The sequence below is a fragment of the Bos javanicus genome, chromosome 7 (assembly GCF_032452875.1).
Source record: "Bos javanicus breed banteng chromosome 7, ARS-OSU_banteng_1.0, whole genome shotgun sequence".
Classification (NCBI taxonomy): Eukaryota; Metazoa; Chordata; class Mammalia; order Artiodactyla; family Bovidae; genus Bos; species Bos javanicus.
Window position 1 is genome coordinate 45,748,028 of NC_083874.1, and position 15,375 is coordinate 45,763,402.

Below are 15,375 nucleotides of genomic sequence, written 5' to 3' on the forward strand. Positions count from 1 at the left end.
AGTATTGCTCTTTATAGCATCGCACCTTGCTTCTATCACCAGTCCCATTGACACCTAGGTGTTGTTTTTGCTTTGGCTCCATCCCTTCATTCTTTCTGGAGTTACTTCTCCACTGATCTCCAGTAGCATATTGGGCACCTACTGACCTGGGGAGTTCATCTTTCAGTGTCCTATCTTTTTGATATACATTCAGCAAAAACAAGACTGAGAGCTGACTGTGACTCAGATCATGAATTGCTTATTGCCAAATTCAGACTTAAATTGAAGAAAGTGGGGATAACCACTAGACCATTCAGGTACGACCTTAATCAAATCCCTTATGATTATACAATGGAAGTGAGAAATAGATTTCAGGGACTAGATCTGATAGACAGAGTGCCTGATGAACTATAGACAGAAGTTCGCGACACTATACAGGAGACAGGGATCAAGACCATCCCCAAGAAAAAGAAATGCACAAAAGTAAAATGGCTGTCTGGGAAGGCCTTACAAATAGCTGTGAAAAGAAGAGAAGCAAAAAGCAAAGGAGAAAAGGAAAGATATAAACATCTGAATGCAGAGTTCCAAAGAACAGCAAGGAGAGATAAGAAAGCCCTCCTCAGCAATCAATGCAAAGAAATAGAGGAAAACAGTAGAATGGGAAAGACTAGAGATCTCTTCAAGAAAATTAGAGATACCAAGGGAACATTTCGTGAAAAGATGGGCTCGATAAAGGACAGAAATGATATGGACCTAACAGAAGCAGAAGATATTAACAAGAGGTGGCAAGAATACACAGAAGACCTGTACAAAAAGATCTTCACGACCCAGATACTCACGATGGTGTGATCACTGACCTAGAGCCAGACACCCTGGAATGTGAAGTCAAGTGGGCCTTAGGAAGCATCACTATGAACGAAGTTAGTGGAGGTGATGGGATTCCAGTTGAGCAATTTCAAATCCTAAAAGATGATGCTGTGAAAGTGCTGCACTCAATATGTCAGCAAATTTGGAAAACTCAGCAGTGGCCACAGGACTGGAAAAGGTCAGTTTTCATTCCAATCCCAAAGAAAGGCAATGTCAAAGAATGCTCAAACTACCGCACAATTGGACTCATCTCACACACTAGTAAAGTAATGCTCAAAATTCTCCAAGCCAGACTTCAGCAATACGTGAACTGTAAACTTCCAGATGTTCAAGCTGGTTTTAGAAAAGGCAGAGGAACCAGAGATCAAATTGCCAACATCCACTGGATCATGGAAAAAGGAAGAGATTTCCAGAAAAACATCTATTTCTGCTTTATTGACTATGCCAAAGCCTTTGACTGTGGATCACAGTAAACTGGAAAATTCTGAAAGAGATGGGAATACCAGACCACCTGACCTGCCTCTTGAGAAACCTATATGCAGGTCAGGAAGCAACAGTTAGAACCGGACATGGAACAACAGACTGGTTCCAAATAGGAAAAAAGAGTACGTCAAAGCTGTATGTTGTCACCCTGCTTATTTAACTTATATGCAGAGTATGTCGTGAGAAACGCTGGGCTGGATGAAGCACAAGCTGGAATCAGGATTTCCAGGAGAAATATCAGTAACCTGAGATATGCAGATGATACCACCCTTATGACAGAAAGCAAAGAAGAACTAAAGAGCCTCTTGATGAAAGTGAAATAGGAGAGGGAAAAAGTTGGCTTAAAGCTCAACATTCAGAAAACTAAGATCATGGCATCTGGTCTCATCACTTCATGGCAAATAGACGGGGAAACAGTGGAAACAGTGCCAGATTTTATTTTTCTGGGCTCCAAAATCACTGTAGATGGTGATTGCAGCCATGAAATTAAAAAACGCTTACTGCTTGGAAGGAAAGTTATGGCCAACCTAGACAGCATATTAAAAAGCAGAGACATTACTTTGTCAACAAAGGTCCGTCTAGTCAGGGCTATGGTTTTTCCAGTAGTCATATATGAATGTGAGAATTGGACTATAAAGAAAGCTGAGTGCTGAAGAGTTGATGCTTTTGAACTATGGTGTTGGAGAAGACTCTTGCGAGTCCCTTGGACTGCAAGGAGATCCAACCAGTCCATCCTAAAGGAAATCAGTCCTGGGTGTTCATTGGAAGGACTGATGTTGAAGCTGAAACTCCAGTACTTTGGCCACCTGATGCAAAGAGCTGACTCATTGGAAAAGACCCTGATGCTGGGAAGGATTCGGGGCAGAAGGAGAAGGGGACACCCAAAGATGAGATGATTGGATGGCATCACCAGCTCAATGGACATGAGTTTGGGTAGACTCCAGGAGTTGGTGATGGACAGGGAGGCCTGGCGTGCTGCGGTTCATGGGGTCGCAAAGAGTTGGAAATGACCGAGCGACTGAACTGAACTGAATACCCGTCTAAAAGGGTAACATTATTTAGTGCTTCTATTCTAGATAAAAACATTGATAACTAACATGTTTAAGCCTATCATATTGGCAATGACAGCTATTACACACATAGAGATATACTTACTTTGTGACCCATTAGACTATAGCCTGTCAGACTCCTCTGTCCATGGGATTCTCCAGGCAAGAATACTGGAGTGGGTTACCATTCCCTTCTCCAGGGGATCTTGCCCACCCAGGGGTTGAACCCGGCTTACTCGGTAATTCAAACAGTAAAGAATCTGCCCACAACACGAGAGACCTGGGTTCGATCCCTAGCTCCAGAGGATCCCCTTGAGAAGGGCCTGGCAACCCACTCCAGTATTCTTGCCTGGTGAATTCCATGGACAGAGGAGCCTGGTGGGCTACAGTCTATGGGTTTGCAAAGAGTTGGACACAACTGAGCAACTTTTACACTTTCTCCTACATTGCAGGCATATTCTTTACCATCTGAGCCACCAGGGAAGTTACAGTTCCACAAGTTTTGACTATTTAAGTATCAGAATCTGTTCCATTTCCCCCAACATGTCCCTGTGTTTTTATAGTCAGCTCTCTCCCATCCCCAGATCCTAGCAACTATTTATCTGTTTTCTGACCCTATACTTTTGCCTTTGCAAAAATGTTTTACGAATAGAATCATACAGTAGGTAAACCTTTTATATCTGGCTCTTTCACTTAACACAGTGGATTTAAAATTCATCCAAGTTGTTTCATTTACCAGTAGTTTGTTTCTTTTTATTCCTAAATAATATTCCATTGTACCCAGGTCATTTATTTATCTCCTAGTTTAGGTACATTTGAGTTGTTCCAGTTTTTGGTAATTTCAAATATAGCCCTTATAAACATTTGCATACAGATTTTTGTGTGAGCATAAATTATAATTTCACTTCGGTGAATACTTTTCAGTGTTTTTGATGGGAGTCTGGGTTGTATGGTGAGCTTATGTCTAACTTTTTAAGAACGTGCCAAACTGTTTCCTAAGCAGCTGTACCATTTTGTGCTCAGAGTGTATGAGAGTTCCAGCTGCTGTGCATTCTCACCAGCATTTACTATTATCTGTTTAGTTTTTGCTTATTATTTTTGGTTTGAGGTTTTTTTGTTTGTTATGCTCTTCTAATAAAGTATAATGTATCACTTTTAGTTTTATTTCATGTTTCTGTAATAAATAATGTTGGATATCTTTTTAATATACTTACTGTATTAGTTATTAGTTTAGGTTATTCCTAATGTTTTCTAGGAAGTATTGTGACTGTTGATTTTTTTTTTAAATGAAAACTTTATTTTTAATTTGACAAACTGAGTATCTTTAGCGGATTTGATTTTTTTTTCCTGTGATTAAAAGAACAGTATAAAATTTCTCTGGAGTTTGAATATCAAAACAGACCGTAGAACATATCCTGCAGTAGTGGTTTCTTACATGATATATATTTTACCAAAATCGCTTTTACAAAAAAGGATAAAGTAATCAAAAAATTCAGAAAAGAAATCCTTAAGAAGCTAGCATGTTACCATCATTTGGATATGATTTCTATTGTCTTTTCAGTGGTACTTTGAAAAAAAATTTGTAGTAAAAAAAAGTAATGCTTTAGAGTTTGCTTTGATACTTTTCCGAATTACTACACATAATCCTGTTTGGTTCCAGATTGAAGTGATTTTTCTGAGTAACTTTAATACAAACTTTTTTTTAATATTGTTGTCCTTCACTATTATTTGTATGTTTTCTCCAAAGGCGAAAGAAGAATTCGTGTTCATACTTTGTGTTTGCCGGTAGTTTCAACTTTAAATGAAGTCTTTCTTGGAGCTGATGTTCAAGCAATTTCAGGGTTATTGGCCAATATGGGTAAGAATTATTACCTATTGTAAACATATTACAAGTAGTAACATTTGAAAAATCTATATACTTGTATTTTCCTTTAATTAGCTTTACAATTTCAGTATTTTAGATTCAGTGTATGCCTGCCAAGTAACTATTTGAATAAATGGGTCTGCTGCAGATAACCTGATCTTTTTTTCTTTTTTAAATTTTACAGCTTTATTGAAATTAGTTTCAGTTTGTTGAGATATAAGTGATATAATTATCACTTAACCCATGTGAGTATATAACTCCATATATACATCCATGAGTATGTATACAGATTCGTACGGCCATCACCTGAGTCTAGTTTTAGAACATTTCAGTCACCCCTGAATGAACCTCATGCCCATTCATTAAGTTACTGCTTACTCTCTTCTTCCCTCAATGGCCTTAGGCTACCACAAAACTGTTTTTTGAGCAACTGAGCACACACACACACACACACATACAGACATGTACATACAAACTATATTCTGCCTCACAATCTACCTGCTAGGGACTTAAATACCATGTTTTACTTAATGTTTTCCATCTCAGAGTTGCCTTCTTGAATTTTTGTTTTGTTTTGTTTTCTTTTTGGATCCCTTTTGCAAAACCATAGAGCTTAATGTCATCTTGGTTCTTGCTCCCTTTCTCCTTCAGGGATGACTGCCAGTGAGTCCATTTGCTTCAAATTCAGTCATCGATTTGCTTCAAACTCAAATGCCTGTAATAGGAATAATTACCTATTTTCTTGAATTGCCTATTGGGAAAAAAATGTTCTTTAATGTAACATGGTAAATAATTAACTTCAGTTTAGTCTCATATGTTAAAAGTTAAAAATTGTAACCTAAGAAATTTGAAGGTTCATTGCCTTTATATATTGTTGAACTAGTAGATTTTTGTAACAGTGTAATTATTATATCTTTATTATTATTAACAACAGCAACTATATATCAGGCAGTGTTTGTGAATTTTAAAAAATCTTCACAACAAGTATTAGTTCTTTTACTAAATTTGGTTGATCCCAATATGTACTTTTTACCCCTCACATTTTGTCAAAATCCTTGAGTTAAGGTAATAGTAGTCTTCATTCTTTTTTGCTTATATATAAATTTGGTCATAGCAGTTAATAATGTCACTTCATTGAGTGTATTTTTGATACCACATGAATAGAGTTTAGTTATAGTTTGAGAAGTTTTCAAAGGAACTACAGTGTTTTTGGTTTTGGAAAAATTTTGGGGGTATATAGAAAAGCTTAAAATAGAGTAGCATAACAGATGATGAAGATCATCTAAATAACTAGTTGTTCTTTGAATAAATATAAAAGTTCTCTGTATTAAGAAAGCATGTGCTACAAAAGAAGCATGTGTGTTTAATTGCAGTCTTCTTTCTCAGTGATACATAAAATGATAGGTTACAATTAAAAACATCTTAGATTTGGTGAAATACAATTTTCCATTTGTATTTCCAATGTATACATTTTACAGATAAGGATACTGTGGCTCATAAAGGTTAAATTACTTGCCAGATTTTCATACTGCTAGGAAATAGCACAGAGAAGGCAATGGCACCCCACTCCAGTACTCTTGCCTGGAAAATCCCATGGATGGAGGAGCCTGGTGGGCTACAGTCCATGGGGTCGCTAAGAGTTGGACACGACTGAGTGACTTCACTTTCACTTTCCACTTTCATGCATTGGAGAAGGAAATGGCAACCCACTCCAGTGTTCTTGCCTGGAGAATCCCAGGGACAGGGGAGCCTTGTGGGCTGCTGTCTGGGGTCGCACAGAGTCAGACATGACTGAAGTGAATTAGCAGCAGCAGCAGCAGGAAATAGCAAAACAATATTTCAACACAGGTTGGTTTGATTCTCCAAAGTATGTGCTTTTAACTGCTGTGTTTGGTTCCTTGTGTATGTAATAACTTGAGAGAAAATTTGTATAATTAAAAAAAAGCTTTTCTGTCCTTAACAGTGGGGTAACTAAACTTCTGTCTTTTTTCTCTTTGTCCCTACTTCAACTTCTTTTAGCTGTTGACAGGTCTGTGACAGCCAGTCTGAGTGATGCTCGTGATGCCCTAGTGAATGCCGTCATAGACTCCCTTTCAGCTTATCGTTCTTCAGCCCTAAGTAACCAGCAGCCTGGACTCATGGTTCCTTTCTCTCTTCGGCTTTTCCCACTGTTTGTGCTGGCTCTCCTTAAACAGGTAAAAGAATCAAAATCAGAAACTAACATGGTGAAAGTGTCAACAGCCAAAATTTTTGTCCTGTGAACCTCTTTCTCATAGATAACAATTTATAAACTGTGGGAAAAAATACAAAAAATTAACTACCTAAAGGAAAAAATACAAAAAATTAGCTACCTAAAGGATCTGGAGGATGTATGTGAGGAGAAACAAAACTTGGAAGAGGAGGCATGCACATGGTGCACTTCCTTTTAGTTTAGCCTGAGGATAGGTGACCTTTAATGTCATGCATAAGGAATAAAACATCAGTAATTTGCAGGCTTTCTGGTGTGAAATATTAGATGACAGAGTTTATAATTACTGCTTCTGAATAGTAAGTGTAGAACCCCAGAACAGATAGAACCAAAGAAAGTGAAAGTCACTCGGTTGTGTCCAACTCTTTGTGCCCCATGGACTGTATAGTCCATAGAATTCTCTAGGCCAGAATACTGGAGTGGGTAGCCTTTTCCTTCTCCAGGGGATCTTCCCAACCCAGGGATCGAGCCCAGTCTCCTGCATTGCAGGCAGATTCTTTACCAGCCTAGCCACAGGGGAAGCCCATAGGCACTTAGTAACTAGTTTTTTGAATGAATAAATGGAACATCTTTCATTTCCTATAGTATTCTTTCTTTAACAGCCTTTTCTAATCTTCCTTATTTACAGTCAGTGCATTTGTTTTAAGGCAAAGTTTCATTGCTGTTATCTCTCTGCCTCTTTCTACTCCTTTCCATCAATAGAAATGCCCAAAACCTTATCTCTGAATTTAGTGTTCATGGAGCTAATATTCCAGTTGAAACTGACAATTACTTGTTAACTCTATTCTACTAAGTAGCTGTCTTCAAATTACTAATTTTCTTCGTTGATTTGTGAGCTTTGTTATTATACATTATTTAATTTCTCTAGCTGTGGGAGAAATGAGGATAGTTAACCACCATTCATCGTTTCTCAGCTTTTACAGAATACTTAGATATTTGGTTCTTCATACTTCATATGCCTTTTTTTTGGCATCTGCAATGTAACTTTATCCTTCTTGTCCTGTTATTTAGATTTTTATATTACTATTGCTTTATGATAGATAGGATGTTTAGATCTATTTCATTGATTAGGAAGGAGATGCCAGAGAGATTGAATGATTTTGCCATGGTCAGATAATTAATTTGTCAAGACTTTTAGGTAAGGATATAGCCACAATTTAATAGATGTGTGTGACTGATTAAGATATATTTTTGTAAGAACAAGTGACAGTAAATTTGTTAATTCTGTTTGAAGCTATTCTTTTAACAGCTGATATTTGCAAAATTTTATATGTATTTGTTAAATACCTTTTTTCTGATGGGTATATTTTTTTGTTATAGAAATCATTTCAGACTGGGACAAATGCACGTCTAGATGAACGCATTTTTGCTATGTGTCAAGTGAAAAATCAGCCCTTGGTTTACCTTATGCTCACAACTCATCCCAGTTTGTATAGAGTTGACAATCTCTCAGATGAGGTAAGATTGATTCATTTTTTTATTCACTTTTACTTGAACATTTATAAGGCTAATTGTATTGAATCCATTGAAGAAATGAAGAAAGGTGTTTTCTTTCTTAAAGCTTTTCATTTTATTCTTATATAAAGAAATTTTGGCTTTGGGAAGCTCCTGAAAATAGTACTTTTATTTAAGTTATTAAAGTAATAAACTTTACTGTTTGTTTCAGATGAATCTTTAGAGAGATCTAAATAAATGAAGACATTGTCAAATTGACTCGAGCAACCTATGATTTATTTATTTAAACAGGTTGATCTGAAAGGAGTATCCAGTGTGAAATTACACTTGAATGCCCAGGTCAATGTTTAGTGTAATAATAATCTTGAATTGAAAAGAAAATATTTGTCCAAGTTATAACATTATTTTCCTTTGATGGGAAGTTTACTAGAGTTAAAGCTGCAACCATGAAAATGTTAAACCATAATCTTTCTATAATACATTGTAATCAAGTTAGGATATATATGTTAGAAGTAATACTTTGGTTAGAAATGTTTGAGTTTAAATATTTTAAGGTACCTTGCATATATGAAGGAGATAACTTTTTAGCAAATGAAAATTGTTGATGGCATTATTAATTTGTATTACAAAAATAATGACTTAGGATTACTTCTGTGTTTGACAAGTTCAACTAACTGGACCTGTATTTGTCTCAAATTGAAAAGTGGCAAATTAACATAAAAATACAAATGCAGTATGTTAGATGTCTATAATATGGAGACCATTAGGAGAAAAATAAATCACTCATAGTACATACATTCAGAGACAAGCACTATTAAGATTTTCAGTGGTATATTTATCAGGACTCTTCTTTTGCAAGTGAGCTTAGGAAAGAAGGGACTGACTGATGTGGCACTCAAACACAAACCACAGGAAAGGCTAGGGTCTAACTTAACTCAGGCCTAACTCAAATTCATCGATTCTGTATTGCTTCATTCTTTCAGACCAGCCTTTTGTATAAGACTAGAAAACAGAGCCACTGATAGCTTCCCATCTTTACTACCAGAGAAGGACAAGGCTTTCTTTTCTTAGTTCACATTAATTTCTGATTGGCTGTATTTGGGCTGTAGGCTCTCTTGTTCCCCACATGCCCTAAGGCCAGAGGTCTTAAGGTGCTGTAATTAATAGGTCCTAGTAGAGCTAAAGCCTTCTGAAGGTAGTACCTCTTGATAGGTCAGTATTTTATTTACTTTCTCCCTTAGATAAGATTCATTAAATACCAAGTTTTAGTATTTAAATCAAATTTTGGTCAAAAATGTATAGTTACGAATAATTAAAGGTGTATATTTTTAGATAGCAGTATCATAGTCAGTGATAACTGAGAAACTTCCATTTCTGGACTTATTAAATAAATGTTAAATTGAAGAGAACTAGAAAATTCATTTGCATTAGATTTACATCAGGATGTATATATGATCTAAACCACACAATCATCTGTTATCATTAACTAAATTCCGGACTTTATTTGGATGTCACTAATGTAATTTATCTAATCAGGATACATGAGTACTAATTACATTTATTGTGTTCGTTTTTAAAATAATAAATTAAGATCAGAGAGTAATTTGGCTTGACTGGGATCACGATGGCTTTGTTTAGATAAACGATACATATTTCCTCCTCATCTTAATGTTTAAATATGAATAATTGTGATTTACCTAAATAAATTCCAAGGTCTCAAAGGTAACACTCATTAAATTTCTTTTTATTATTTAATTGTGGCTCCCTAATAGTTATATCTAAAAGGCTTTAATCTTTTGCTAAATTTTTAAGGGAGCAATCAGCATCAATGATCGCACTATACCTCAGCCGCGTATTCTTCAGCTTTCAGTGGAGAAGCTGAGCAGGGATGGGGCCTTTCTCATGGATGCAGGTTCTGTGAGTAGTCTTGACTTCTCTCTGTACACTACTACCCTCATTCCTCTTAGTTTCTCTCTTAACGGATTATGTATTATTTAATCTATATAGTTTTGTATTTGCCGCCTTCTCCTCCATAGTCTCCTTGCATGCGGAGCATATAATGTCCTGTCATGGTAAATAGTAGTTATCATTACTTTAGTTGGAGCCTATACAGTCTCAGTAAACTAACTTCCCTTTTTGATCTTTTAAAACACAGTCAGTGGTTAAAGGTTAAGTCAACATCTCACTGTTAAGCTGTATCTCAAAATAATTTTCTTCCTCTCTCCAGGTACTAATGCTTTGGGTTGGAAGAAATTGTGGACAGAATTTTCTCAGCCAAGTTCTAGGAGTTGAAAACTATGCATTAATTCCACAGACCATGGTAAGATTGTGTAATTATAGTGATTGTGGTATGCTTAAAAGGCGTTTCAAATGATGGCAAAAACATGAACATCCTATTTTGAAATCATAACTGTATTTTAGAGGCATTCTTTAGGTTATTCTGCATTTTTGACTTGCTTGCTCTTATACGTGTATACTATTTCAGTGAGAAAGTAATGAACGTAGTTAATGGCCAAAAAAAGTTTGCTGCTGTTGGCAGCAGTTGGCATTAGTGTTAGGGCTCTTCTGTTTCTCTGTTTTGTGTTTTTTGCAAGTGATTTCATTGTTCTTTGGCAGAGTCCCTTTAACTGCTGCTTTAGAATAAGAACTAAGCTAACTGCCACACAAGCCAACGACTTGTGACCAATATCAGTTGGATTTATATTGATTATTGGAGAATGTAATACTGGACTCTGTCACCCACTCTGTAACCTTGAATAAGTCATTAAAAGCCTCATTTGTAAAAATAAGAGCGCTGTTCCCTATGGAGGAATACTTGAAACAACACATGAGAAAGCACATGTTAAATCTATGTAACATTTGGATAATTGTGAATTTTAAAGTTAGAATTAATTATAACATGGTCTTATTTCATGTCATACTTTTGGGTTTCAACTAGTTTGTCACCAACTTTGGAATATATTTTATGTCCGCATCTTGGTCATATTTATGGGCTTAACTTCATTTATAGAACTCATTAGGAGATTTATGTATTTAAAAGACAAAGGGTTCTATCTAGGATAAGCATTAGCTTAATGGCTGATCTGGGTGACTAGGCACTGTAGGTAATGAGATAAGAAATTGTTATATTTGTAATAACTGTCTGAATGGATCAGTTAATTCTAGATGTCATAATAAACAGAAGATAAGAGGTAGCATATTCTTCTAGATCAGTGTCTGACAAACTAGGCCTAAGGAGGCCTGCCACCTGTGTGTGAATAAAATTTCAGTGGAGCATGCTGCTGCTGCTGCTGCTAAGTCGCTTCAGTCGTGTTCGACTCTGTGAGACGCCATAGCCGGCAGCCCACGAGGCTCCCCCGTCCCTGGGATTCTCCAGGCAAGAACACTGGAGTGGGTTGCCATTTCCTTCTCCAGTGCATGAAAGTGAAAAGTGAAAGTGAAGTCGCTCAGTTGTGTCCGACTGTTCACGACCCCATGGACTGCAGCCTACCAGGCTCCTCTGTCCATGGGATTTTCCAGGCAAGAGTACTGGAGTGGGTTGCTATCAGTGGAGCATAGCCATGTCCATTTACTTACAGTATATAGTCTGTGGCTGCTTCAGTGGAACAGTGCCAGAGTTGAGAAGTTACAACAGAGCAAATGACCTGCAAGCCTGAAATATTTATTATCTGTTCCTTTAAAAAGTCTGCCTACCCTTTAGGGGTAGGGAGAAAATTGTTGTATGTAGAATCTTAGGCTCCTCCCTAGACCTCCTATATCAATTGCAGTTCAGTAAGATCCTCAGGTGATTCATATACAAGATAAAGTTTGAAAAGTATTATAGATGATAATTTAGAATAAGTTGTATATTGCTGGTTTTTGTTTAATAGACAGACCTTCCAGAACTTGATACACCAGAATCTGCCAGAACAATAGCTTTCATCTCTTGGCTTAGAGAGCAGAGACCATTTTACCCAATACTTTATGTAATAAGGTAAGTTGAATTTGTCATTTGTCAATACTAAAGCAGTTTGCTTGGCTTTGCAAGGAAACCTTTGAGTTGAATCATAGGTATGTGTAACCTATTGCAAACTCTTTAGAAGGATATAGAAAAAAAAATTGTATTTTCAATAAATAGTACAAGTTAGTAGTATTAAGTTATGCTTTATATCCATTTATTAGCAAAATAGATGTCAAAGCTTTGTGACAAGTCCACTGTTTATTTTACTATTACATTTTGTCTAATATTATAAATATTTGTCTTTTATTCCTAAGGGATGAGAGTCCGATGAAAGCAAACTTCCTTCAAAACATGGTAGAAGACCGAACAGAATCTGCATTGTCATATTATGAATTCCTCTTGCATATACAACAGCAAGTGAATAAATGAACAAATGAAGATACTCGACTTAATAATTTCAAAGGAAAGTCACAATAACACAGAACACCTGAAAGTGTGTAATACCTTCCTTTCCTGTTAGGTTTGTGGACTAATGTGATGATTATATGTTCTCACTGTGATTTCAACAAACTGTAGCAAATGAACACAGCGGAGAATCAAACATGCAACTCTGAAATACTGTATTTTTCAAATCAAAATATATCTGCATATGATTGATCACACAAATGACCTTTATTCTTTGCTGCCAATTATGTTTGAGTTGTTATGGATTGAAATAAGACAGTATCGCAGAGGCAAAGTGCATTTTGTAAAATAAAGACTTCTGTGTTCCAAATGTATATTTCTCATTTTTTTTCTGAATTTTTGGCTGCTACATTTAAAACCTCACAAGATTAAATGTTGCGGGGAAGTTACAAATCCATTGATAATGATCTTTTTAAAATAAAAAGATTTTTGAAGTAAATCATATGTTGGAAAACTAGTATCCATCCCCCAGAGTTTTGCTTTTTTTTTTTTTTAAGGAAGAAAAAGGATCATCATGTTAACTAAAACTAGAGTAAATCAACTCTAGTCTAGCTTGAGAAGAATATGAAGTGATACAGTCAAGCTTTGTCAGTATTCTGTATACTTGAAGAACAAAGTCACTGATCTGGAGTGAAAACTCTTAAGTGGTTTTCTGATTTGACTGCAGAAGACTTGGTTGGACACTGTCTTATTCTGCAGTGAAAAAAATCTGAGCTGTCTTCATAAATACGCTGGGACTGGCAATAGTAGGGAGATGAGAAACTTAGTTATCTTGATCCTTTAAGTGGGTTTTATTTGGTACATTTCTGCTCTGTGATGTATAATATAAAAGCATTATATTGGTGAAATGAGTATGAATGAAAGAAATTAAAGATTTCTTAAATGCTGTCTCAAATTCATCAGTAACATTTTCTAAGGAGTTTTATAATTGAATTGGAAGTTGCTCATAAGATTTATTCTTAACATTAAAACTTAATAAAGCACGAATGCCACTGTTTGGTTTAGTGAATATTAAGATCACACAAATCCGATATATGGAGATGATAAAAGAAACTTGATTTCTGAACATGCTCAAGATACTGCTTTTTGATTTGGCCAGAGAAATATTATAGTAAAAACTATTAAGTGAATTTTGTTTACAAATAGGGAAATTATACATCTGTATATTTAAGGTGGTGTGATAGAATATCTTTAAAAAGAGTTTGGTCCAGTTTTCACAGATTCATTTTGTCTTGTATGAATATTTTGAAGTAAAAGTTGTTCATGAGTAGTACTTGATGAAAAGATTTTTGTTTCTTTGTTTTAATGGATTAGAAAAATGTGTTTACAATCTTGATCTTACATGATCACCAGTGAAATAGTAACTTTCAGGTTTACATCAATATGAGCTGACTTTAACTGAATCGTTTTGGGTTAGGGAAGAAATAGGTCCCACTAGAGTATATACTACTGCTTGCCAGCCAGATCAGAATAATTGTGTTCTATAAAAATATTATCTCCCTGAAGCAGTGTTAAGGTTTATTTTCAGTTTGCAAGTGATACATTGAACTGGAAATTTTCTTGAAAGCTGCTTCCTTTATTAGGAAGCAATTCTCAAATTATAGCTAATTAGAATACATTTCTATTTTCCCCTCCTCTAAAGAAACTGAGAGTCATTATTATGCACTGATGTTTCTTAAAATAACTAAAATTCTGTTCATAATGTGAATTTTAAATGTTGATATTGTAGGTCCTTTTTTAATAGTAGTAATAAATCTTCCAGAGGGGAAAGTTTGTGCTCCTAGGGACAGTAATCTTCCTCGTGCCTCACTTTCATCCCTAAGTGGATATGACTCTTGTTATTACCACATGCTTTGTTGGTATATTTCACAAATTTACTTTAAAAAAATTATTTTAGATATTGCATAACATGTGCAATCCAGAATAATTTTATAATAGCCAGGTCATAAAAAACATAACTTTATTAAGAATTCACAATATTTGTTCTCCCAGTAATGAGGGAATGAATGAATCTTTTGGAGATATTGATATTAAGCAATTATTTTTTGCAATATTGAATGTGTTACTTTAGTTTTTTTTTTTTTTAAGTAGGGCACTACCTGCTATCTCATCTTGTATTACTTTTTGATGTAAAGCAACTAATATTTACACTATGCCATATTTTTTTTATTGTAGTTATAAATTATGAAAGATCCTTGAATTTTCTACAGATCTACAACTACTAAAGTAATTGACAAGGGCAATCTTGGTATTTAAATCTGAGTGGCAGTTCTACCATAAAAAGTACTCTATTTTTCTAATTTCTAGGATTTTTAAAATAACATTTCTGTAAGTCTGGCACATTAATACTTCACTCAAGCTGTACCATTTATTTAGTTTGCCTATATTTCATTGTTTTAATTTAATGTAATGTATTGAGTCTAATAGACTGTTTTACAATAATTAGAATAAAAGAGTTTTCTTCTAATCAAAGATGCATAACAGCTGTTATCTAGGGGACCACCAAATGTGATTTCAGGATTTTGTTAACTATTACAAGTAGAATCCTTATGTAGAAATTTTAATTTTGTAAAGTAGTGTATAATATTGTAACATTAAATTCTTGTTTTCAAATTCAAATCTGTATTGGTCTTCAATGTGCTGTGTTAAATCTTGCTTCTCTGAAATGTTAGAGACAAGATGTCTTCCTTTTTACAGTTTGTAATTCTCACTGTTTTTTTCCTGTAAAAGAAAAAGTCATTTGTAACCCATGCAAATAATCGTTTGAATTGTGCTAACTTATCGATTTGGCTATTCAATAAAGTTAATTGAAAGAGCTTCATACTGTGGTTATGTATTTAAATTGACATGAATAACTTGACAGTCACTGAGTAGTTCTATGTTGTACATCCAAATTAAGTCAATGGAAAAATACTGTTGAAGAGGCTTTAAACCTATGTCAGAATCTGGGATTTCATAATCCTAATTCTAGATGCTCACTCTTCAAGAACAGCTAGGTTTAAAATTCTAGATTGAAAGGGTTTTA

The 15,375-nt window shown here is 35.2% G+C and overlaps 1 protein-coding gene across 2 annotated transcripts in view; it reads left to right on the forward strand.

Moving 5' to 3' along the window:
• SEC24A (SEC24 homolog A, COPII coat complex component) overlaps positions 1-15,171 on the forward strand; it is a 74,702-nt gene extending 59,531 nt beyond the window's left edge. For both annotated transcript variants that reach the window (XM_061423528.1, XM_061423529.1), the window contains 7 exons: positions 4,126-4,236; positions 6,262-6,437; positions 7,811-7,948; positions 9,758-9,862; positions 10,173-10,265; positions 11,815-11,918; positions 12,200-15,171. In XM_061423528.1, coding sequence (XP_061279512.1) covers positions 4,126-4,236; positions 6,262-6,437; positions 7,811-7,948; positions 9,758-9,862; positions 10,173-10,265; positions 11,815-11,918; positions 12,200-12,314 — 842 coding nt within the window. In that variant the 3' untranslated portion in view covers positions 12,315-15,171. The remainder of the gene's footprint in view (positions 1-4,125; positions 4,237-6,261; positions 6,438-7,810; positions 7,949-9,757; positions 9,863-10,172; positions 10,266-11,814; positions 11,919-12,199) is intronic.
• The last annotated feature ends 204 nt before the right edge of the window (positions 15,172-15,375 follow it).